The sequence below is a fragment of the Lactuca saligna genome, chromosome 2, assembly GCF_052625555.1.
Source record: "Lactuca saligna cultivar CGN05327 chromosome 2, ASM5262555v1, whole genome shotgun sequence".
In the NCBI taxonomy this organism is placed as follows: domain Eukaryota; kingdom Viridiplantae; phylum Streptophyta; class Magnoliopsida; order Asterales; family Asteraceae; genus Lactuca; species Lactuca saligna.
This window is the reverse complement of record NC_136418.1, coordinates 190,900,538-190,924,192: the sequence shown is the minus strand read 5'-3', so window position 1 is coordinate 190,924,192 and position 23,655 is coordinate 190,900,538. Positions and strand designations below refer to the sequence as shown.

At 32.5% G+C, this 23,655-nt stretch overlaps 2 protein-coding genes across 2 annotated transcripts; both read left to right on the top strand.

Moving 5' to 3' along the window:
- The first annotated feature begins 3,308 nt into the window (after positions 1 to 3,308).
- LOC145028625 (ABC transporter C family member 10-like) lies at positions 3,309 to 10,051 on the top strand. The gene is made up of 12 exons (XM_078977334.1): positions 3,309 to 3,501; positions 3,893 to 4,002; positions 4,624 to 6,657; positions 6,726 to 7,046; positions 7,124 to 7,210; positions 7,325 to 8,077; positions 8,151 to 8,445; positions 8,521 to 8,735; positions 8,821 to 9,126; positions 9,199 to 9,262; positions 9,354 to 9,593; positions 9,714 to 10,051. Exons 3-12 carry the CDS (start codon positions 4,660 to 4,662, stop codon positions 9,824 to 9,826), a joined length of 4,392 nt encoding a protein of 1,463 aa, XP_078833460.1. The 5' UTR covers positions 3,309 to 3,501; positions 3,893 to 4,002; positions 4,624 to 4,659; the 3' UTR covers positions 9,827 to 10,051.
- Positions 10,052 to 21,844: 11,793 nt separating this feature from the next.
- LOC145028628 (acidic endochitinase SE2-like) lies at positions 21,845 to 22,769 on the top strand. The gene has a single exon (XM_078977337.1). The coding sequence runs from the start codon at positions 21,857 to 21,859 to the stop codon at positions 22,751 to 22,753; it is 897 nt and encodes a 298-aa protein (XP_078833463.1). The 5' UTR covers positions 21,845 to 21,856; the 3' UTR covers positions 22,754 to 22,769.
- The last annotated feature ends 886 nt before the right edge of the window (positions 22,770 to 23,655 follow it).

Genomic DNA, 23,655 nt, shown 5'->3' with positions numbered 1-23,655 from the left:
GGGAGTGTGGATGTCGCAGGAGAGGACGGAGGGGTATATTGGTCATTTAGAAGAAAAATAATGAATTGGTGTGTATCTGATTTGACCATATGTGTGTGTATGACTTTAACATAGTAGTATGAGAAAACATTCAAGTTAGATATCTCACGTTCTTATGTATTTTCTAGCCTGAGTATGTTCCTATTTATGCATTTTTTTCCAAAAAAATGAAACACTTAGCATTGAATGTACTATTGAGGATCTTTGGGTAATGATTGGGTTATGAAACAGCATATTAGGATACACAATATTTATCTATGTAGTCTTTCATGTCTCGATGAATAAATTAGATGTTTTGGCTTTAAGTTGTTAAATTTTTAATATTTTAATAAAAGTTGCTTGAGATTATTATTTTACCGGTTAAAAAAGTTATTATATCATTATTTGTTATGCCTGAAATTACATTATCTAATGTTTTAGTTATTAAAAAAACATGGAAGAGAGTACAATTTTCTTTCCCTTCTTTTTCTTTTTGTTTACTGTTATGACATCAAAAACATAGACCTTGTTTGAATTTAGCTACTAATTCTATAAATGTGGCTTTTAGTAAATATAAGATTGTCATCGGTAAGTATTATTCTGTTTTCATATTATCCACATAAATACATATCGATGATAGATCCACCATCCGCTAAAATTGAAGGTTTAAAATATCAACTATAAATACATATGGAGCGTGGGTGAACCATGGTTTTGACTTTTTTATTTTATTTTGTTGACTCTCATTACTTTAGGTTTGCAAATACATTTAAAAAAAATTGAAAGATAAGTGCATGTTGCTATAACCTACATTGGATATTGAAATAAATATATATTAATTTTAAACAATCAATACAAAAGTTTTAAAAAAACTTTAATCTTATTAATTAATAAAATTTTAAAAATATTTTACCCGTGGGAAAATTTTAAAAATATTTTACCCGTGGTTCCCACGGGTTGTAACCTAGTATATAAATAAATACCATCATAAATAATCAAAACATGATAAATATGGAAAACATAACTTTGTTAATTAAAACATAAGGATAATCACCAAAATATCTATTATTTTATAAATATATATATATATATATATATATATATATATATATATATATATATATATATATATATATATATATATATATATATATATATATATATATATATAACAAAAGATGACCACTATATCTAAGAGAGAGTAGAAAAAATTTCATGTTGAAAATGACCGATGCTAACTCCATCATGAGTTATGAACTCATTTTCATTTTCGTGATGAGACCTTTCTTAGTGGAAGATCAAAATTTTGTTTATCAAGAGAATAATCAAATCGAAAACCTGAAGTAAGTTTGAAAGTTATTTTTTCTGAAAAAAATTTAAAAATTGAGCTTTATTGTGGGTATTGAACCCACTTTTCGACTAAAACAAGTTTGAAATTTTGAAGTTCAATTTGGTTTTTGACCTATTTAACGGTTTCGTTTCTATGTTCCAATTGCATAACACATTCCAACTTCTAAAATCCCCAAGTTTTGTATTCCTTTCTATGTTCAAATTGCATAACACATTCCAACTTCTAAAATCCCCAAATTTTATGGAAGACGTAGAATACCATATAACTATTCCAAACCATACATATACTTTTGGTATATAATGTGTAGCTTGTAAAACTAGATTTTTTTTTTGGATAAATATGGTGTTTTTTCATGAGTCATTTGTAATATTTTTACAATCAATTCATATAAAGTAAGAACTTTGCTATAAATATGGTTCCCATATTACACAGTTTATCATGAAATAACACACCAACTACATATAACTAACATATATCACTAAATTTAACCATCTAATAACAAAATTAAGTTACATGCAAGAGATATATGTCATAATCACCTATCACATTTATAAGAAAACTAATAATGTATATCTATATCTACAATAGATCACAACTCATGAGAAAGTTTAATCATCAACGCACTTTCATTGAGTTATCAAACTAAGAGGTAGACAAACATTATTAGATATTTTGAATAAATAGGCTTCAATTAGATATAACTTCTTCCTATATGAACACCAAGAAGGCCTCATAATTCATTTAATGAAGAACAAGAACCTTTCACGATATGTTCCATTTATAGCTATAATCTTGTTTTAGCTCCATGGTTAGCCGAGGGATGTCACCAAATATCCCACCACTGACCTCGACTATGGTAGGTGTTAGCAACAAAGAAAGTTAAAGGTTTCATGTAGGAGACATAAATACATATGTGGTGGTCTTTATTTGGTTTGATGGTAACTCGGACAAAAACAACATAATAATTTTCATGAACACAAAAAACCAAACATTAAATTTTCGTGAAGAAAAGATATCTTTCCTATGAGTTTGAAACATGTTCTTCCCATAAGTTTTGTACATGTTATTCACATGAGTTTCAAACATGCTTTTATGAATTTGGAATATATTTTTTGTTGTATACGGGTTTCGAATTAGAATAATATGTTATTTTGCTTGTATACTTTAAAAAGGAAATAATATAGGTCATACTATGTTATTCCCTAGTTTTGAACATGTTAGTCATTGTTTATGAGTATCAATTGAAAAATTATTTTTATATAATACATATAAAATCAGTATAAATACGAAAAAAGATCACAACTTTATTATGCGAATCGATCAAATACAAACAATATATAAATTTCCCCCGGTTTTTGAAGTTGTATTCATATGAAAAATAATTGATAAAAAATACTAGAAAAATTGTGATTAAAATTTTTGAAATTGGTTTTTGGTTTGTCAAAATTTGTACAATTTTAAAGGGATGGGTGCAAAATAATTGAGTGCGCAATGACTTGATCATTTTGATTTTCTCTTAAAATGATAGGTTATTTTGTGATATATCTATATAAATTGTTATGGTGATATACATATAATATAAGTCAAATATTTTAATTTTTTGGTGTAATAAAAAGTTAAAAAATGCGATATCATTTAATATTAATATTTTATATTTTAGTGTATTAAAAAGTTAAAAACTATTGCATAATTTTATATTATCTCAATAAGTCACCATCTATTGCCTAATTTAGTATATTAATTAAAAAAAAAGTTTATTTTGTACCTTTAAAGTTAAAAATTCAATTGCATAACAAGTACAGGGGTCATTTGTGTCATTCTAAATTGTGCACGGGGATACCCATAACACTCTTGGTATACTATAGGGGTATTCCTTGTAACAACACAAACACGCTATAGCCTATATATGCTTTATGCATACATATCATCTGCATCTATTGGTAATCTGCCATATGCAATTGTGCCCAGATATTCTCTCTGTAATTTCAAAGAACCCCATAAAATTCATGGCGGAAAATTAAACCTTTCTTCTTCTCTTTATTTACCGATCCTTGTAAAACCTAGACCACACCACATTTTCTTTCCACGATTCGAGTATCAGCATCAGTTTTTCTGATTCGTACGTCTAATTTGTAAGCATGGAGTGATTCTTCATCACTACTCTCTCTAATCAATTCAATGTGTGTTTTTCTTTGTAAAATCAGCTGAAAATACATGTTAAACGCCTCGAACTTGTTTTCATTGCGTCTAGTGTTTTTGTTCTCTTGTTGATTTACAAGTTACAATTTTATAATTAGAATTGTTGGATCTCACAACGTCTGTCGTTTTATTTTATTAATTTATATTTTTTGTTTTCTAGTCGACGTTATGTTGATTACTGTCATTGATGATAGCTTTCTTTAATGTATCGTCACGCCGTTTTTGATTCTGGCGACTGCACGTGTCTATTGGCACCGATAAATTCCAGTTTATCGTAATACTGTAAAAATCGAGTATTCATTATGATGGGTTTTTTGTTTTCAGCCTGCAGGGAATATAAAAAAGTCAAGAAACAAAGAATAAGAAGAAATCAAAAGGAAACGGAAAGAAAGAAACCCTTGGGGTGTTGTTACTACCCCTTTGCCAGTACCGAGGTGTGTTATTCTTGCTGTCTTTCTCATTGAAATCAACAGGAAACAGAAAGACACTGTATTTCTTCCAATTACCATTTTAATTTCATCTTTTGGTGTAAAGTTCAGTAGGCTATGATCAAATAACTATTTATTGTTTCTTTACTGTTTAATTCTATGATGTTGTTTCCTGTTTTATTACCTAAAATAAAGTTAATCAGAATCAGAGTGTTCTGCGATCGAGGCCTACGACTCGGAAAAAAACCACAGTAATAAAACTTGCAGCGAATACAGTAACTGAATGTTAGAAGTTATAATATTGTGTTGGACGTCTAACAAATTCTTATTATTTAAGGAAGTAGTAGATGAAATTAAGGTATCTAAGTAACTTTACTTTACCTTTTGATAATCAGGTTTGTTGTAAGTTGTAACTAGTATCAAACTCATTAGTCAAAAAATCGATTCTTTGACGTTTATCTTTCGAGGATCTACATCCAAATGTGGTATTAATATCCATGATCAAATTAACAATTTGGCGTAAACTTCATTGGAATTGTGATGATTATGCTACAATAAGACCCGATGAGTTATTTACATATAGTCTTGTTAATTTACTCATATCTTTAATTCATGTGGCATTTTCAGAAATAGGAGGGCAAAGAGGGTAGTAAAAAAGACAAAATGGCTGATCTATGGAGTTCATTTTGCGGGTGTTCCAGCAATGACAAGCATTGTGATCAAGATTTGGGTTTTATCACGAATCCATCTTCGTGTATGAATCATGTTTTAATCATTTGCTTCGATATATTACTCTTCTCCATGTTACTCCTATCCATTATTACCAAATCGCCATTGAAAACCACCAGAAGATCATCACTTTTTCACCGAAAATCAACTTTACAGTTGGCTTCAGCAATCTTTAACGGTTTACTTGGAACACTGTACATATGTTTGGGCATTTGGACATTGAAAACCACCATTCTTCCTTTGCATCAATGGCTCACATTCTTGTTTCATGGAGTAACATGGTCAACAGTCTCACTAACCATAAGCCTAACCGGAAAACATTTCTCAAAAATCCCCGTTCGCCTTCTGTCAATCGTTTCTGTTCTATTCGCCGGATTTTTTGGCGGCTTATCGGTTCTCGACCACTCAATGTCAATCAAGATGGCCATGGATACAACCTCTTTCCTAGGAGCAGTCTTACTTTTAGCATGCACTTACAAAGGCTTCAACTATGAAGAAATTAACGACAACAACAACAACAGTCTTTACACCCCTTTACATGGCAACACTAATGGCACCAAAGTAATTCACAACGAAAACCTAACCCCACTTGCCAAAGCTGGATTTTTCAATGTAATGTCGTTTTGGTGGTTAAACCCATTGATGAAAACAGGAAGCCAGAAAACCCTCGAAGATAAAGATATGCCAAAATTACGCACAGAAGATCGAGCCGAATCGTGTTATTCCAACTTCTTAGACCGGTTTAACAACGAAAAGCAATCTCAGCCGTCGATCTTGAGAACAATCGTGATGTGCAATCTAACAGAGCTTCTCGTATCGGGATTTTTCGCATTGCTAAAAATAATCACGGTTTCCGCGGGCCCGCTTTTTCTCAAAGCGTTCATACGCGTCGCGGAAGGTAACGAGAGTTTTACTGGCGAAGGTTACGTGTTAGCCATCGCGCTTTTCTTTTCCAAAACATTAGAATCGTTATCACAGCGACAATGGGACTTTAGGTGTAGACTTATTGGTATACGTGTTAGATCGCTACTCACAGCAGCAATTTATAAAAAACAATTAAATCTATCTAATTCTGCCAAAATCACACATTCTGCTGGAGAGATCATGAACTATGCCACTGTCGACGCCTATCGAATCGGGGAATTCCCAAATTGGTTACACCAAACATGGACAACAAGTCTCCAGCTTATATTTGCGCTTGCTATTCTTTTCCAAGCAGTCGGTTTGGCCACATTTGCATCATTGGGAGTTATAATATTTACAGTTATTTGCAACGCGCCACTTGCTAAATTACAACATAAGTTTCAATCGAAGTTAATGGTGGCACAAGATGAGAGGCTGAAAGCCATATCTGAGGCTCTTGTGAATATGAAAGTTTTGAAACTTTACGCCTGGGAGATTCATTTCAAGGGTGTGATTGAAAAGTTAAGGGCTGTTGAAGATAAATGGTTATCGGCTGTTCAACTTCGCAGAGCTTATAACAGTTTTTTATTCTGGTCGTCTCCTCTTTTGGTCTCCACTGCTACTTTTGGAGCTTGTTATTTCATTGGGATTCCTTTAAATGCTAGCAACGTTTTCACATTTGTGGCAACTTTAAGGTTAGTTCAAGATCCTGTTAGAACGATTCCGGATGTTATTGGGTTTATTATTCAAGCAAAAGTCGCGTTTTCAAGAATCTTGAATTTTCTCGAGGCACCAGAGCTTGAGAGTGGTCATGTAAGGCGGAAGGTGAAAAATGAGGGTTTGGATTGTAACATTTTGATCCAGTCTGCAAGTCTCTCGTGGGAAGGGAATATCGTGAAGCCTACTTTAAGAAAGATCAACTTACAGGCTCGATTGGGTGAAAAGATTGCTGTTTGTGGAGAGGTGGGGTCCGGTAAGTCTACACTTTTGGCGGGAATTCTTGGAGAGGTTCCAATCATCGAGGGAGCTGTAAGTAATTTACATATTTTAGCTTCCTACTTTCATTTTTACCTGTTAAATCTTTTTTATTTTTTCAGCTTCAAGTATATGGGAGCATTGCGTATGTTTCTCAATCGGCTTGGATTCAAACGGGTAGTATACGGGATAATATTTTGTTTGGGTCATCAATGGAGGATCAAAGATACCAAGACACACTTGAAAAATGTTGTTTGGTGAAGGATCTTGAGTTATTAGAATATGGTGATCTTACTGAGATTGGAGAGAGAGGAGTTAATCTCAGTGGTGGACAGAAACAGAGGATTCAACTTGCACGTGCTTTATACCAGGATGCTGATATCTATCTCTTGGATGATCCGTTCAGTGCTGTGGATGCACACACTGCTTCCAGCTTATTTAATGTAAACTAATTTAGAAAAATAATATATACTTTTAGTTTGTGATGTCGAAATGGTAAATAATGCTTGAAGTTTTGCAGGGATTTGTTATGGAAGCTCTTTCTAGCAAGACGGTTTTGCTTGTGACTCACCAAGTTGATTTTCTTCCTACATTTGATTCTGTCCTGGTGAGTTACTTCATAAATTTGCCCTTATTATTTTTTTTTGTTACTTGTTGCTTTATTAAATATCTACTAAGCTTAAGGGATTTGTGGATCTGATATGTTTAATGTGTTGGACAGTTGATGTCAGATGGGGAAATCCTAGCAGCTGCTCCTTACCATCAACTAATGGCCTCAAGCCAAGAATTTCAAGATTTGGTGAATGCACACAAAGAAACAGCAGGTTCCGAAAGGCTTCTAGAAGTCACCTCTTCAAGAAAGCAGATACCTTCCATCAAAGACATTAAAAACACCCATACAAACAAATTACCCGTGGCATCTGGAGACAATCAGTTGATCAAGAAAGAAGAAAGGGAAGAAGGGGACACTGGTTTCACACCCTACATACAGTATCTATCCCAAAACAAAGGCTACATTTTCTTTTCTATAGCCGCATTTGCCCATGTCACCTTCATGGCATGTAATGTGTGTCAGAATTCATGGATGGCTGCAAATGTCGACAATGCTGATGTCAGCACTCTGAAATTGATCCTCGTGTACCTGGCTATTGGTGTTGTAGCAATCATGTTTCTTCTCGTGAGATCGCTCTTCACAGTTGCCTTGGGGTTACAATCGTCAAAATCGATATTTTCTCAATTACTCGTATCCCTTTTCCGTGCCCCTATGTCGTTTTACGATTCTACCCCTCTGGGTAGGGTACTAAGCAGGATCTCGGTGGATTTGAGTATCATTGATCTTGACATTCCGTTTAATTTAATATTTGCTGTTGCCGCCACCACAAATTTCTACACTAATTTGGGAGTTTTAATCTTCGTGACATGGCAAGTCTTGTTTGTCTCGATACCACTAATTTATGTGGCAATGCGTTTACAGGTAATTTTTAATTGTCAAAAAAAAAAAAAAACGTACGTAATGTTTGATATGATCTTTTTATTTGATAAAACAGAGATACTACTTCTCGTCTGCAAAAATGCTGATGAGGATCAACGGGACAACCAAATCTTTGGTGGCAAACCATCTTGCTGAATCTGTGGCAGGTGCCATGACAATAAGAGCTTTCAAACAAGAAGATCGATTCTTTGCAAAAAATCTTCAAGTTGTTGACATAAATGCTAGTCCTTACATACACAGCTTTGCTGCAAACAATTGGTTGATCCAACGGCTAGAAATCATCAGTGCAACCGTTTTATCAGCTTCTGGACTCTGCATGGTGTTGCTTCCTCCTGGAACTTTCACTTCCGGTGAGCTTTTTTTTTTTTTTTTTTCCTGAAATGTTGTTTTTTAGTAAATTCATGTGTTTGAGGTTTTGAATGCAGGTTTTATTGGAATGGCTATGTCTTATGGGCTTTCTTTGAACATGTCACTTGTTATGTCGATTCAAAATCAGTGCACATTGGTCAACTATATTATTTCGGTCGAGAGGGTCAACCAGTACATGCATTTACCAAGTGAAGCTCCTTTAGTGATCGAAGAGAATCGCCCTCCATCTAATTGGCCTGATGAGGGTAAGGTGGAAATTCAAGGTTTACAGGTAAACCCTTTTTGCTAATTTACCAATTGGTACTCAAAAGTTTCAGTTTTTAGTCTTGATAAAAAAAAAAATGTTGAAAAAACAGATTAGGTATCGACCCGATGCACCTCTTGTTCTTCGGGGTGTTAGTTGTACATTTGAAGGGGGACACAAGATTGGTATTGTTGGAAGGACAGGCAGTGGAAAGACTACACTGATTGGTGCATTGTTTCGTTTGGTGGAACCTGTTGGGGGTAAAATTATTGTTGATGGGATTGACATTTCAACGGTTGGACTTCATGATTTAAGGTCACGTTTTGGGATCATACCTCAAGATCCTACACTTTTCAATGGAACAGTTAGATACAATTTGGACCCCTTGTGTCAACATACCGATCAACAAATATGGGAGGTAAATTCGACTTCAATGCACAAATAGTATAAGGTTCCCTTTGTATTTATCTTCCAATTTCTGGCATTGTAGGTTCTTGGAAAGTGTCAGCTTAGAGAGGCTGTTCAGGATAAAGCAGGGGGGCTGGATTCGATAGGTAATGCATGAAAATTACTACAGTAGAGAGTATTTTAGGTAGGGTGTAAAAAGACATATTTTAATTATATGCTTCTTATAAGTACATGCAGTAGTGGAAGATGGAACAAATTGGAGCATGGGGCAACGGCAGCTGTTCTGTTTGGGGCGTGCATTGTTGAGAAGAAGCAAGATTTTGGTGCTTGATGAAGCAACTGCATCCATTGATAATGCTACAGACACCATGCTGCAAGAAACCATCAGATCTGAGTTTGCTGATTGCACCGTTATCACTGTGGCTCACCGCATCCCAACCGTAATGGACTGCACCATGGTCCTAACCATGACCGATGGTCAGTCTCACTCTAACTCACAAATCTTCACAGCTATCGTTTGTTTTTCCAGTATTAATTATATGACCCCACCCCACCCCACCCCACACCAAAACTAAAATTAGTTTCAACCTGTAACAGGAAAAATAGCGGAATATGATGAACCCATGAAGCTTATGAGAAGAGACGATTCCTTGTTTGGACAGCTTGTGAAGGAGTATTGGTCGCACTCGCAGTCTGCACAACTTGTGTGAACTTCATTTCATTCTGCCATTTGATCGGCTGACTACATATAATCAATCATATGTTATAGCAGAATAAAAACTTGAGAGATATACTATATGCATATAGCCACAGTTGAGCTGTATATAGTGGCATTTGATTAGGATCGATAGCGACTGCTCATTCTTGTTACACCATGCAACTCTTTTATTGTTCTTTCTATAATGATTGGGAAGAGGATCAAATAGATTTTACAACCACCTGAATATCATTGATAAATAAATACAGGACTTGAACTTCAAAACCTTCAAACTTCTTCTAAACAAGTTTTTAAAAAGGGTTAATATCACAAAATGACCATCAATAACTCTAGTCACTCGTTTTTTTAAGTGTATTTATTTATTCAGCCTTTTTTTTCCCTATGTTTCATCACACCAATAGATTAGATCTCTCAATAGCGGGTTGCTATTATTGAGTTTGGATAGGTCGTCTACATAAACACAAATGGACAAACTCATTCATTTTGGATTTATGATGGATGTCATATAAGGTGCGTGCTGAATACCATTTTACCAAGTTCAAATCCATCCTAATTTTGTAAGGAGACAGACAAAAATAAGTTTATCGGTCTATAAAGTACAATTAAAAATAAGTGATTTAAAAGAGTAAACTAAGAGCTATTGGTTGCCATTTTCTGATATCAATCAATCCTTTTAATAATTTTAAGAGGCACAAAAAATACTATGATTTTAACACAAAAGTTGTTTCATTCATCTATTTGTTCTATTTTTACACAAAAGTTGTTTCATTCATTTATTTTACATCAAATTTAAAAGGAAAGAAAAAACTTCTATTGGGTTTCTATGTTTACAAACTTGTTTTTATAGAAGAGTAACATCTTGTTTCTTTTTTACTTTTCACACTTGATGAACTTAACTCTTAATGTAGACCTATAAAAAGTTGTTTATGAAATGTCTTAAAGTAAAATGTTGATCCAAATATTTAAAAAATTTGGTCTTCTATCGTACTACATGTTTTTATGGGTTCATAACATGTTTGTCATCCCCCTTTCACCATTCTTGGCTGGTGCATGCACCATGATCTCCTTTGTTGATGCAAAAAAATCTATCCACGTCTTTTGCAATGACGTTGCCACCACTAATGTCTCTCCTCCTTTCTCCGTTGATGATTTTGGGTCATCAAACAATTTAGTGTGATCAAAGATCAAAATCAACTCGAGACAGGTTGAGCTCTCTATTAGCTATATTGTGAGCTTGATGATGTAGAGTTCACGCTTGCTAAAGCCAAAAGCTGATGTCATTCCACGAATATAGGGGCTCAAAAGCAGTTCAAGCGGTACATTATTGAATGGTCCCACTCCCACCATTTCAATAAAAAAAACTCACGGATGAACAACTTAATTGAGTGAGGTAACAAAATTATAATGTCGCAAAGGTTTGGTTACCATTCAGGTCAGTTATTTTTAAGGTTTCTTGCTTTTTTACTTTTCTTTTGTTGTTTTTATCGTCTTCCATATTAAACGTTATTATAATTTGTTAACTTAACGAACTCAACATATATTATTGTTATCTATAACACACTTTTTTTTTTTTTGTAGTACTTGTTAATCACCTAATCATACAACTATACATTGATTTGATTTAATTCAAATATTACCATAGTCTATACAATAATTGTATATTGATCCGGCTTAATTCAAATATCATGATTATCTATTAATGATAAGGGTATCCATATAAACTTTTTTAAAGGTGTCCATCTAAATATATTATATAAATCTCTAAAATATTTTCCAATTCAAGTGGTGTCCATAAAACACCCTTTGCTTCCATGTAAAATCGCTCTTGAATAAAGATATATTATCTCGACAAAACTTAAAAAATGGTCCCTGTGGTTTTCAAAAATATCAAGTTTAATTCCTAAGTTCAAAAAAACTCACAGATGGTCCCTGTGGTTTCAAAACTTTTAACATTTGGTCCTTCCGGCTCACTCCGTTATTTAGCCATTAAGTAAGAGGTATTTTTGTCATTTCACTACCTAGGGACCGTTTATGAGGTTTTGTATTACTTTTTCTAAAATAAATAAATAAATAAATAAAATTTAATATGCAAAGTCCCACATATTACCCACCTCTCTCCATTACCATTTACACCGTCATCATCTTCAAAAATCCAAACCCAGATCACCCATTACCCATTAGCTCCTCACCATCGTCCCTCCTTCCACCCCATCTCCCCTTTCTCTCTATCTATCTCATACTTCTGCATTCACAGTAGATCCGGTCACAGATTTATTGATCCGGCCGCACAACCCTAGCCGAACCCAACACCAAAACAGTGCACCATGACTACTAGCTTTCATGAACTTCTTCCACAGAAGAACAACAATAGCAATAATGAGTTCCATTGTTTCCCATGTGAACCAACGGTCATCCGCCAAATTCTGAGCTGTTGATTGGTGGTGATGGTTTTGCTATTGCAGTACCACCGTCGATACTGGAAGAGGAGCAATTATCGATGGTGGCAGCGCATCCATCAGAGCAAAGAGAGTTAAGGGTTATATTTTAACTTCCCCATGTTCTTCTCCCATATCAACTTTTACTGCTTGACCTGATATCGTTTCTATGAATGGAAGAGAGTGAAGATGAGGGTTTTTTATTTTATCTATTCAATTTTGATCTTATTTTCTGCAGGTATGTTAGAGCTGCTCGATTCTATGGATTCAGAAAAAGGAGAAGATAAAGGGAAACCCATCAGCGAAGTATATCTTCGACTTGTAGCAATATTTACTTCTGGGTTTATCGGTAACTGTCCCCGAGGATGAAGATGATTTAGTGTGTATACGTGTGTTTTTCTTTGCTTCTCACAGGGTTTTCTTTTCTACATAGCAACCATTGATTTTTAGGAATCAGTCGATTCTCACAGGAAATCGGTTCATGAAAGAAGAAAGCTCAAACGAAGGAAAATATTGAATCAATTCTTGGCAGCTAAATGGATTCTACATATCGGCGATGAGAGAGAGAGAGAGAGAGAGAGAGAGAGAGGGGAGGGGGAGAAAGGGGGGGGGGGAGGGGGGGTAACAGAGTGAACCAGAAGGACCAAATGTTAAAAGTTTTGAAACCACAGGGACCATCTGTGAGATTTTTTGAACTTAAGGATTAAACTTGATATTTTCGAAAACCACAGAGACTATTTTTGAAGTTTTGTCTATTATCCTTGAACAAAGTCTAACTTAACCCACATGATATTCTCATACTCATCTTAAATATGATATGTGTTATTTTAATGAAAATAATAATATTTTAATATATTTATTTGATACATGTAACACATTAAATGGGTAGGATGATATGTAGAAAAAAATATAAAAGAATCTCAATTTCTTTTGAAGAAAAATTAACCTAAAGAATAATGTAAAAACCGATAAATGTTTCACATAAAATAACATTGAATATACTTATTATTTTTAAAAACAATCAATTTACATCCTACTTTTAATATTAAACTAGGTTATAACTCAGGTAATACACGGTAGACAAACTTAAATAATACAAAAATTAAAAAAAAACTAAATTATAAATTTATAATGTTTGCATGTAACATTAGATGTTATATACATATAGTCAAACACATACTACACATAACCGGTCTAGCATGCATGCATGGGTAACAACATACTTTATTATTGTTAACAAAATATATATATATATATATATATATATATATATATATATATATATATATATATATATATATATATATATATATATATATATATATATATATATATATATATATATATATATATATATATATATATATAGTAACAACAAAAACTACAACCGTTAAAAGCCAAAAAAGGTAAACGGCAAACAATTTCCAATTGAAATAAGAAACTTTCATTCATTCATTGCAATGATTAGGCAAACGTTTCAAAGAACATAGAATAAAATCAAACATATGAGAAATCAGAGTAGTTGTAGATTTATAATAATACAAATGAATGTAGAGAATAAAATTTGCACATAATCAACCAAAAGTAAACAATTAATTAGAAAACTACATAAAACCGACAAATAAAACGATGGCAATAACTTGATAATCAATAAAATATACACAATGAATTGTACACGAAGCTTTCATGTTGATTAGCAGCCTGCAAAATCAGAATAAAACTTTTTTTATGGATACCAAAATGTCTCATGGGATTAAAGAAGGTGGGTGGACACATATGTGTCACCTCCGTCTCTACTCTATGTTTTCTCAACAGATGCGTAAGCATTAAGAATAAGAATTTTTATTTCTAACCTGAACTTGATGCGTTTTTATAGATTTGGATATGATGAAGATGGGTATAGTGAATGAAAATGATGGGTAGATTAAAAATCATAGGTGGAGGTATATATGAACCGTAATCTTATAATTAATTTTAAATATAAATAAGATTAGAATAATGATTTTTGCCTAATTAAAATGAAATTCAAATAGAGCGGCTGATTTTTTGGGATATGCCAACTAAAATCAAAGCGTATAAAAAAGTATAAAAAAGCGGGAAATGAAAATGCAGGGGAATATGAACATGCCATGCGGCAAAATTGGTGTAGAAAAATCAACACTGATAATTAAGTTTTGTTTATTAGAAGAGGTAGATTTAAATCTTATGTCTAAACCTTAACCTTTGGATTATTACACCTTACGTTTATTCATTATAAACGATTTAGTCAATTACATCCTAAAAATCGTCAATTGTATTTATTTTGACACTTTTACTGGTAAACTTTATACAATTTTTTTTTTGAAAATAAATCCAAAAATATAAGGATTTTTTAAATATATTATTTTTAATTTTTTTTTTAATATTGTTTTACATTAATTTTATGATATTTTCTTTGTCTATATAAAATATCTAGGGTTTAGGTTTTTCAATCACCCCCTTCCCTTTTTTTATCCCCTCCCCTATTGATTGGATGTTATATATATATATATATATATATATATATATATATATATATATATATATATATATATATATATATATATATATATATATATATATATATATATATATATATATATATATATATTAGGGCAACATCTACCGGAACCAATAATCAAATGGCATGTGTTCATTTCTTTCTTCACAAGTAATATATTGCGGAAGTTATTGTGGAAGTGATGTGTTGTCATGTTTTTATTGGTTCAAATATGTGTTGCCCTAATCATTCATTTTCCATATAACTCTTTCTATATATATATATATATATATATATATATATATATATATATATATATATATATATATATATATATATATATATATATTAAACAAATATTATTATAAATAAAAAACAATCGTAAATACTTAATCAACGTTGCAATTAAATTCTCAAACATTAAAACTAAAACAATAATAATTATATACATATTTAATCATTATAACTAGAACGAGAATAACTATTATTTATATTTAGTCGTTAAGACTAAAACGTTATAAATATTCTGAATGCGATTTTGACAAACACTAGGGTTCACGAGAACCGGATGGGAGAGTTTGGGGCCGAGGGATGCCAAGGAATGCCGATGGTCCCCGTTCTCCTTAGGTAAGATTGGGGCATCAATCACCGATGATAGAGAGGACACAGGTAACGGAGGCAACCAAAAAAGATGTAGAAAAAACCATAGAACCGATTAACCTTATAGGAACAGCCTTTGAGACCTTAAAACGTAATAGGCGATCGGTTTAGGGTTATTGCATTTATAGGTATCGATCTTTCGGTCTCTAAAGGAGCTAGAAGCATCTGCTAGCTTGATCGAATGATGTATATAGACCGCCAAGAGGGACAGAGCGTTGATTGTAACAGGCGAGAGATAAAGAAGACAATTAAAAAAAATAGGGAAAATTAATAAGACCTGAGAATTACAACAGGAAGTCAAACATTTAATAACCGTAGGGAATTTGTTTTTTATTTTCTCAATTTAGATAAATCTTTTTTTACAAAACAAAAGTTTCTAAATTACGTTTTGCATCATGAGTTTTCATAATAGATGCCTTGTTTTCCTTGGAACAATCATGTATGTGGTAAGTCTTATGAAATGACAGACTTTTATGACATACATTATTTGTACGTCGTAATTCATCTGTCATTCAAAGCCTTTTTTTCTAGTAGTGTTCATGTTTCAGACTCAATCTATGTATCCTAGACATTTTCTACATGTTGTTCAAGTTTCTAGCCTTTATTTCATGTTGTGGACAAACATTATATGCATCTGTTTACATTCCTAACATGAATCTATTTGGGAAAAAGACCTAAATATTAACAACAAAACAACTACATATTTTTATCAAAACAATAATTCCATTTTGGACCCGTTATACATGTTCTAGAATTGATCTTCATATTCCGAACTTATTTAAATCGCTAATACGTTTATAAAGACATTTTACCCACAACCTTGTAATCCCATCATCCTCAAAAGTTATCATCTTCAAAAGGAAAAAAAGCCCGAAATTATTGCCACTTCAACATCCGATGGATACTACATTTTGGAAATAGACTAAATATGGGGACGGTTTGGTACCGGCCGAAATTGAGTCCGGAATGCCTTATTCTGGACAAGGTAATTATTTTAAATATCACATCAATATCGTTTCTTTTACACTATATGTTTTTATATCTAACTAATATTTATTTATAAATAAAGCTATATCCTCACATTTAGCTTAGTTTGATGAGACGCATGTCTTTTTCTTAAAGGTCTTGTGTTTAAGTTCCATCATAGAAATGTGATGATTTGGTTAGAATGTCTTGATTTTTACATAAGAGACCCAACTTATTGATTATTATTATATTCAACCTCTTTTTTATAAAGGCGTTTTTGTTTTCTTCGGGACCTATATAATGTGTGGACCGACCTGTGTTCATGGTATATGTTTGTGTTAAAAAATAAACCCCGCACATTCGGGTCTGGCGATGATGTAAAAAATTAGAATGCCGAGGTGGACTGTGGATAATGGGTATGATATATATAGTTTAAAAATGGTGCATATGACGTTGGGGGTATGGTATTCCCATGGAAAATGGGTATTACATAAGTTTTTTTATTCGTATGTGTGCGGCATTAAGTTGGCAAGTTGAAGATCGTGGTGTTTAGGATAGTGTGTTAGGACATGTGATCCTTCTTTTTGTTTCATAAGAGAAAAATACATATATATATTTTTTTCGAAAAATGGCTTAGAACGATAATAATTTTTTAATTGTTAATTTGTTCAAAAATATTGTTCAGAGTTTTTAATTTCTTGCTCATTATATCATTAAGTTTGATGAAGTATTCAAAAGGAAAATGACTCTTGAGGGTAATTAATTTTTGCGTTTGTATTCATTTGATCTTTTTCATTTTTTTTTTTGGTATTCAATATACCATCGAACTTGTTGTTTGTATTCACCATAACCCTTTTGATCGGCTTTTGACCTGTGATAGCCGGTCAAAGGGTTATGGTGAACACAAACAACAAGTTCGATGATATATTGATTACAAAAAAAAAGGAAAGAGACCAAATAAGAACAACTTAATAGTTGGTTACCCTCCTGAATCATTTTCTCTTTACTCATTTACAGCAAATCCCACGTCAACTCCTACTGATATTAATGACTTTATGAGATTCATTCTTGTTTATCTTCAAAACATAACCCACGAAAGAATACAATTCATACATGTACAATTTTGTAATGCACTTGAATATTTATTAGGAAAATCTTAACTAAACAGACGCATTTCATGACTACATTTACATTTCCAATTGAATTATTTATCGTATCATGGATTCTAGACAAGTCTACAAACAAGTGGAATCACAGGTGTTGTGATTTTTGAGTTTACTTAGCTTTAAGATCGAATTCATGAGATGAAATACAACATCAATATCTACAATATCATGCTGCTTTTGCAGACACATCACCATAATATACTTTGAGGTAAATGTTTTTGCTGATATATATACGTCTCATACACAATCATATCCTTTTAAAGAGAGGTGCTGACAGCTAACCACAGTAAGCATAGCATATACCATGTTTTAACGAAGCTACCCCTCTGAAACGCTCTTCATATACGTTATAGTCAAAGAATGTTACAGTCTTTGATAATTTTGCAACTTTAATTTCATTTAACTTTTCGAGGAAAATGACTCAGGAGGGTAACCAACTGTTGAGTTTGTTCTCATTTGGTCAATTTCCTTTTTTTTGTACTCAATATACCATCGAACTTGTTGTTTATGTTCACCATAACCTTTGACAGGCTATCACAGGTCAAAAGCCGATCAAAAGGGTTATGATGAACACAAACAACAAGTTCAATGGTATATTGAATACAAAAAAAATGAAAGGGACCAAATGAGTACAAACGCAAAAGTTAATTACCCTTAAGAATCATTTTCCCAATTTTAAAACATTATTGACTCCGAGGTTAAGTGGTTGTTAGTTTAATACTTTTTAACCGGTTTTCTTAAAAAAATGGTTACTTGGATTAGTTGGATATTAGGTGGAAACAATTTCATAGCATAGGTTTTTCAACCAAAAAATACTAGTAATTTTTTTCACGCATTCTTTTAACATCAATCACCTGTTATGAAGCTTATGATATTGTATATTTTGTTGGTCGTTAAGCTCGTTTTGTTTTGTTTCAAAATGTATATAACGTTAGGTAGGGTTGTAAAAAAACCGAACGAACGCGAATAGAGGCTTGTTCAAGTTCGTTCGTTTAAATTAACCGAACAAATAAACAAACACAAACAGATAAAATAACGAGTTTTCTTATTCATGTTTGTTCGTTTAACAAATTACATTGTTTATGTTCGTTCGTTTATGTTCGTAAACATGTTAAACGAACATAAATGAACAAAGATAAACAAACATAATTGAACCTATATGAACATAAATGAACATATAACATACTAATGTAATAAAACACAATTAATTAAGCATATACGAACATAAAAGGAACTTATATAAACGAACATAAACAAACGTAAACGAATGTTCACGAACATAATCGAACGAACGAGACCATTATTCATGTTCGTTCGTTTAACTAAACGAACGATAATTTGTGTTCATGTTCTTTCATTTATTAAATAAACGAACATAAACGAGCTTCCCTCTGAATGGTTCACGAACAGTTTGCTGAACGTTCAGTTCATTTACAACTCTAAAATTAGGGTGATGTTCAATAGAGAACCATCCTTAACAATGAATCAAAGAACCAAGCGTGAGTAACGGAAATCATAATGATCATCGACCAAGTAAATAGATGTACACTTGTACAGTGGACATACACACACACACACACACCAGATTATACTAAAAAATCCACTTCCTTACAAATAAAAACTCACTTCTTTTTTAGATTAAATTTTTTTAGGCCATATTTATTTATCAAAAAAAAAAAACCCCCCCGAATATACCGTTGTTTACGTTTTTTCGTCATCTATCCATAAAGATCAATGTTGATATATAAAAAATGATTTTTTTTTTCTAAAAGAAACTCACTTTATTTTGTTATTTTTTTCAATATTTAAGTTTATTTTTATAAAAAAAACTAATTATACCAAAAATATATTTTTTTAATATTTTATTAATAAACATCAACACAGATTAAAAAAAAAAAAAAAAAAAACTCGATCAGTTTAGATTCACACTGTGAATCTAAATTATAAATATTTTAATTTGTAACATTTACAATGTGAAAAAACTCGATCAGTTTAGATTCACAATGTAAATCTAAAATATAAATATTTCATTTTGTAACATTCACAATGTGAATTTGACTTACTATTTCAACTCTCTGATCATTCGCAAATTAACTTATTGAAATTTACATATGAATCGAAATATATTCCATGTAGTTTTATACTATCTTAACATTTTCATTACTCATAAATTAGTTTTGTAAATTCAACAAATGTATTTATTCATATTGTGAATCTGACTTAATGTTATTCATACTGTGAATCTGAGCAGGTTCACAATGTGAATCTGAACAGATTTACAATGTGAATTTGAATTGAAATTTCGATTTTTTTAAACATCAATATGAATCTATGTTTAAAGAGTATCAAAAAATATGAATTTTGATATATTTATTATTTTTTTCTAAAAAAAACAACCTTTAACTTTTCAACAAACAAAGAAAATGAAGTGGGTTTTTTGAAAAAAAAAATTCATTTTTTATATATCAATATAGATCTCTATGGATAGAGGACGAAAAATCATGAACAATGATATATTCGTTTTTTTTTTTTCGATAAAAAAACATGGCCTAAAAAAATGAAGTGGATTTTATTATAATTCGGTGCATGTGCGTCCATTGTAAAAATCTACAATCATTATTTTTGTCGTTGATCGCTTTATATCTCGGCGTTTTGGATTGATTCCTTAGTTCATTAACTAATAATGGTTTTCTATTGAACTTTTCTCTATTACGTTATCACAATTTCATCACTATTAGATGTAGTTATGCACCCGATGACCATGTGAACACACCTTGTTGCTTGTTTTATGTTTGTGGTTGCTTCATTTACATAAATCGAAGAGTTATCCTTATTTTTCTTTTATCAGCACATCCTAAATTATCGATTTGTAGCTCTACATTGGTGATTTTAGAGTCATCATACATTTTGTGTAATTGGAATTAATAATGAATTAAAGGTTTATTATTTGTACTCTATATTATATGATTTGTGAATGTGGAATGCATGTATATATAAGATCAAATTATAAGTGATATGATAAAATGACGGAGTTTTGTAGGGTTCTAGGGACAACGCACTGCCCCTAGTGGGGTCCAAGAGGCAGACCCTCTAACAGTAGCCCAACTGACCGATCAATGGATGGGATCGAGGGGCAGTGCTCTAAAAAGTCTTAAGACATTTGAATTAGTTTCTTTATAAAAAATATGAAATCTAATGGGTATTTATGGTAAAATTGACAAATATCATCAGTTTTGGAAACCATTAATTAAACAATTATATCTGTGATTCTCTTAACTAATTTAGAAGATAGAAACTCTAATCTGTCAAGGTATAAATACGGCTCCTCTATTAAGCCGTATAGTATACGGTACATTTTCTCAAGTCTCCTTCTAAACAAACTCAGAACTTTTTGACAATTTGGTATGTATTTTTGTGCTCAAATTTGTAAGTGTGATTTTGAATTATGCTAGACTGAATTTTATATAATTCGAACATAAAGAGAAAAAATAATTTCAAAACATGACCTTACACTTACAAAAAATCCATTTCTCCACCATCACCCTACAATAATTAATTCCCCTAGCAAACAATGATACATATGTAATCAATCAAGTTTTCCTCAATTGATGCGTAACCCTCTTGACCATGTCATATGATTCCTATATATAGCTTTTATATTTATTTAAATAAAACTACAACTCGTTCTCAATGCGACGTGAATTGTGTGTTATTGAATCGATATTGTTAATTAATTTTATAACTTAATGAATCCTATAAGTTCCATATATATTAATTTTTTGGTGGAATTTATTTTATTTTTATGTTTCTAGAGTTTCTATTTTGCTTGGTCTATATTCATTTTATATAAAAAATGTACAGAAACGGAAATAAGATATAGAAAGATGTATATATAATTTTGAATGTAAGTAAAAGGGCTGGGTAAAATTTGAAAATATAAACAATCAATTTGATTAGTTGATGGGTTTAAAAACAACCCATTTTTGCATAGGATTTTGGGCGTGTTATAATATTAAAAAATAAAAACTTTTTTTCTTTCTTTGGCTAGCATCTCACCTAAGTTACAATCCGTGAATCTTTCACAATTTGAATAAGATTGAAGTATAGGAACAAGTTGTTAATTAATTTATCTGTTTTATATGATCACACTTCAGTTCTCCAACGCACTTGGCTTATTCCATATGCATGCTTGCTTGCTTATAAATAAGGGAGCCCTTCTCTCGTACAAACAACTTACAACAACAACAGATATAATTAAATAGTAATTATCTGAAAACATGGTTTCCATTAATTCCAAGCATGCACATGCACTTCTGCTCCTTATCTCCATTAATTATCTTGCATTCTTTTTCTTTCCAGTAAACTCACAATCCAGCAGCCCCAACATATCCATCGGAATCAACCAGGAAGGACTGTTTGTCTACGTCTTCTCAGTTGCTGTCCGAGCCGATATTCCCGCCTCCAACGTCCAAACTACAGCACTTCAAAACCTAGCCGGCACTGATTCTGCTGCCTCCACGACCTCCACTTGTTCCGGCTTAATCCCTGACATACGAGCATGCCAGAGCCAAGGTGTGAAGGTGTTTCTTTCTTTAGACGGTAGCTATTCTGTCTCGCAAGATGCACAACAATTTTCCGATTACATATGGAACACCTTTCTCGGTGGCCAGTCCAATTCCCGGCCGTTCGGTGACGTTGTTTTTGACGGAATCAACTTTAACATCGACGCCGGATCAGGATCAGGACAGTTCTGGGCTGACGTAGCTACATCTTTAAAGGTGCACAGCTCATCATCCCAGCTGCAGAAGAAACTCTACTTATCTGCTGCAGTCCCGTGCTTATTCCCAGCTGACGCTCATCTTGGTGCTAGGCTGTTCGACTACGTCTGGGTGCGGTTCTATAACAACCGGCAGTGCGAGTATGGAGCGAATGCTGTTGCTTTATTAGCTGCATGGAACTGGTGGACTACTCAGGTGACCTCCAGTCGTATTTTCTTGGGTCTGCCCGCTGCCCCGGCCGGAGCTGCCCTCAGTGGATACATTCCGGCGGATCTTCTTACTCTAACTGTTCTTCCGTTCATCAAGACTTCTCCCAAGTATGCTGGGGTAATGCTATGGAACACCTTCTATGATCAACAAACTGGATACAGTGCCGCTATCAAAAACAGTGTTTGATGCATCCATGCTTGCGCATATAATTAAGTATATGAATAAGTTCATATCTTCTGGGATATGGAGTATGAACATGGACAATCATATGGTCTATGCATATAATTGATGCATAATTACAATCTTGAATGTCATGGTTAATTTTCTTTTATGTTGATGACTAAAACATGTAAAATCAAGGAAACGGTCTATAAAAAATAACCCAAAAAACGTCAAAAATCAAATCATAGGACTTATATATTTTTATTTAACATATTTAATATATAGATTATTAATATATGTTAAAGTAAAAATATGTAAATTCTTATAATTTTGGACGTTGCATGTCCTTTGAACAATTAAAACAATAAATGATATATTTTGGAAGGCCCCGTCTTTAAATCGGGATTTCATAAACCAAGAACCAGAACAAGTTTCACCCCATCCCACTACCCAAGCTTTTGGTGCTACTAGAAAGCGTTCAACCAGCCAAATCTACTGAATAAACAGAGTTGACTAGATCGGGATCATAATCTGAATAATCGAATTCTTCATCCCTATCACGATCACCAAATTAAACATCCTTAATATCCATGGTAATACCCAAGTATTTAACAAAAAAGCTTCGTATGTCTGTTGAGGATGGTATTCTATTTTTAATTAATCAATATGATGTAATAACTATATATATCCACTACAAATACACAAACACTTTCTGGTTCATTGTGATAATTAATAGTGTTAAATGATCCAAAAGGGACGAGTTTTAGAGGTGTTTTGTTAAAATGAAATGTTTACTCGGTATTTTTGGGAGGTTACAAATTGGATGTTATGTAAGATTTGGAATCTATATTGGTGGGATTGATTACTAAGTGTATTCTTTAAAAATTATATACGATTAGGATCAAACAGCCCTAGATGGACTGATT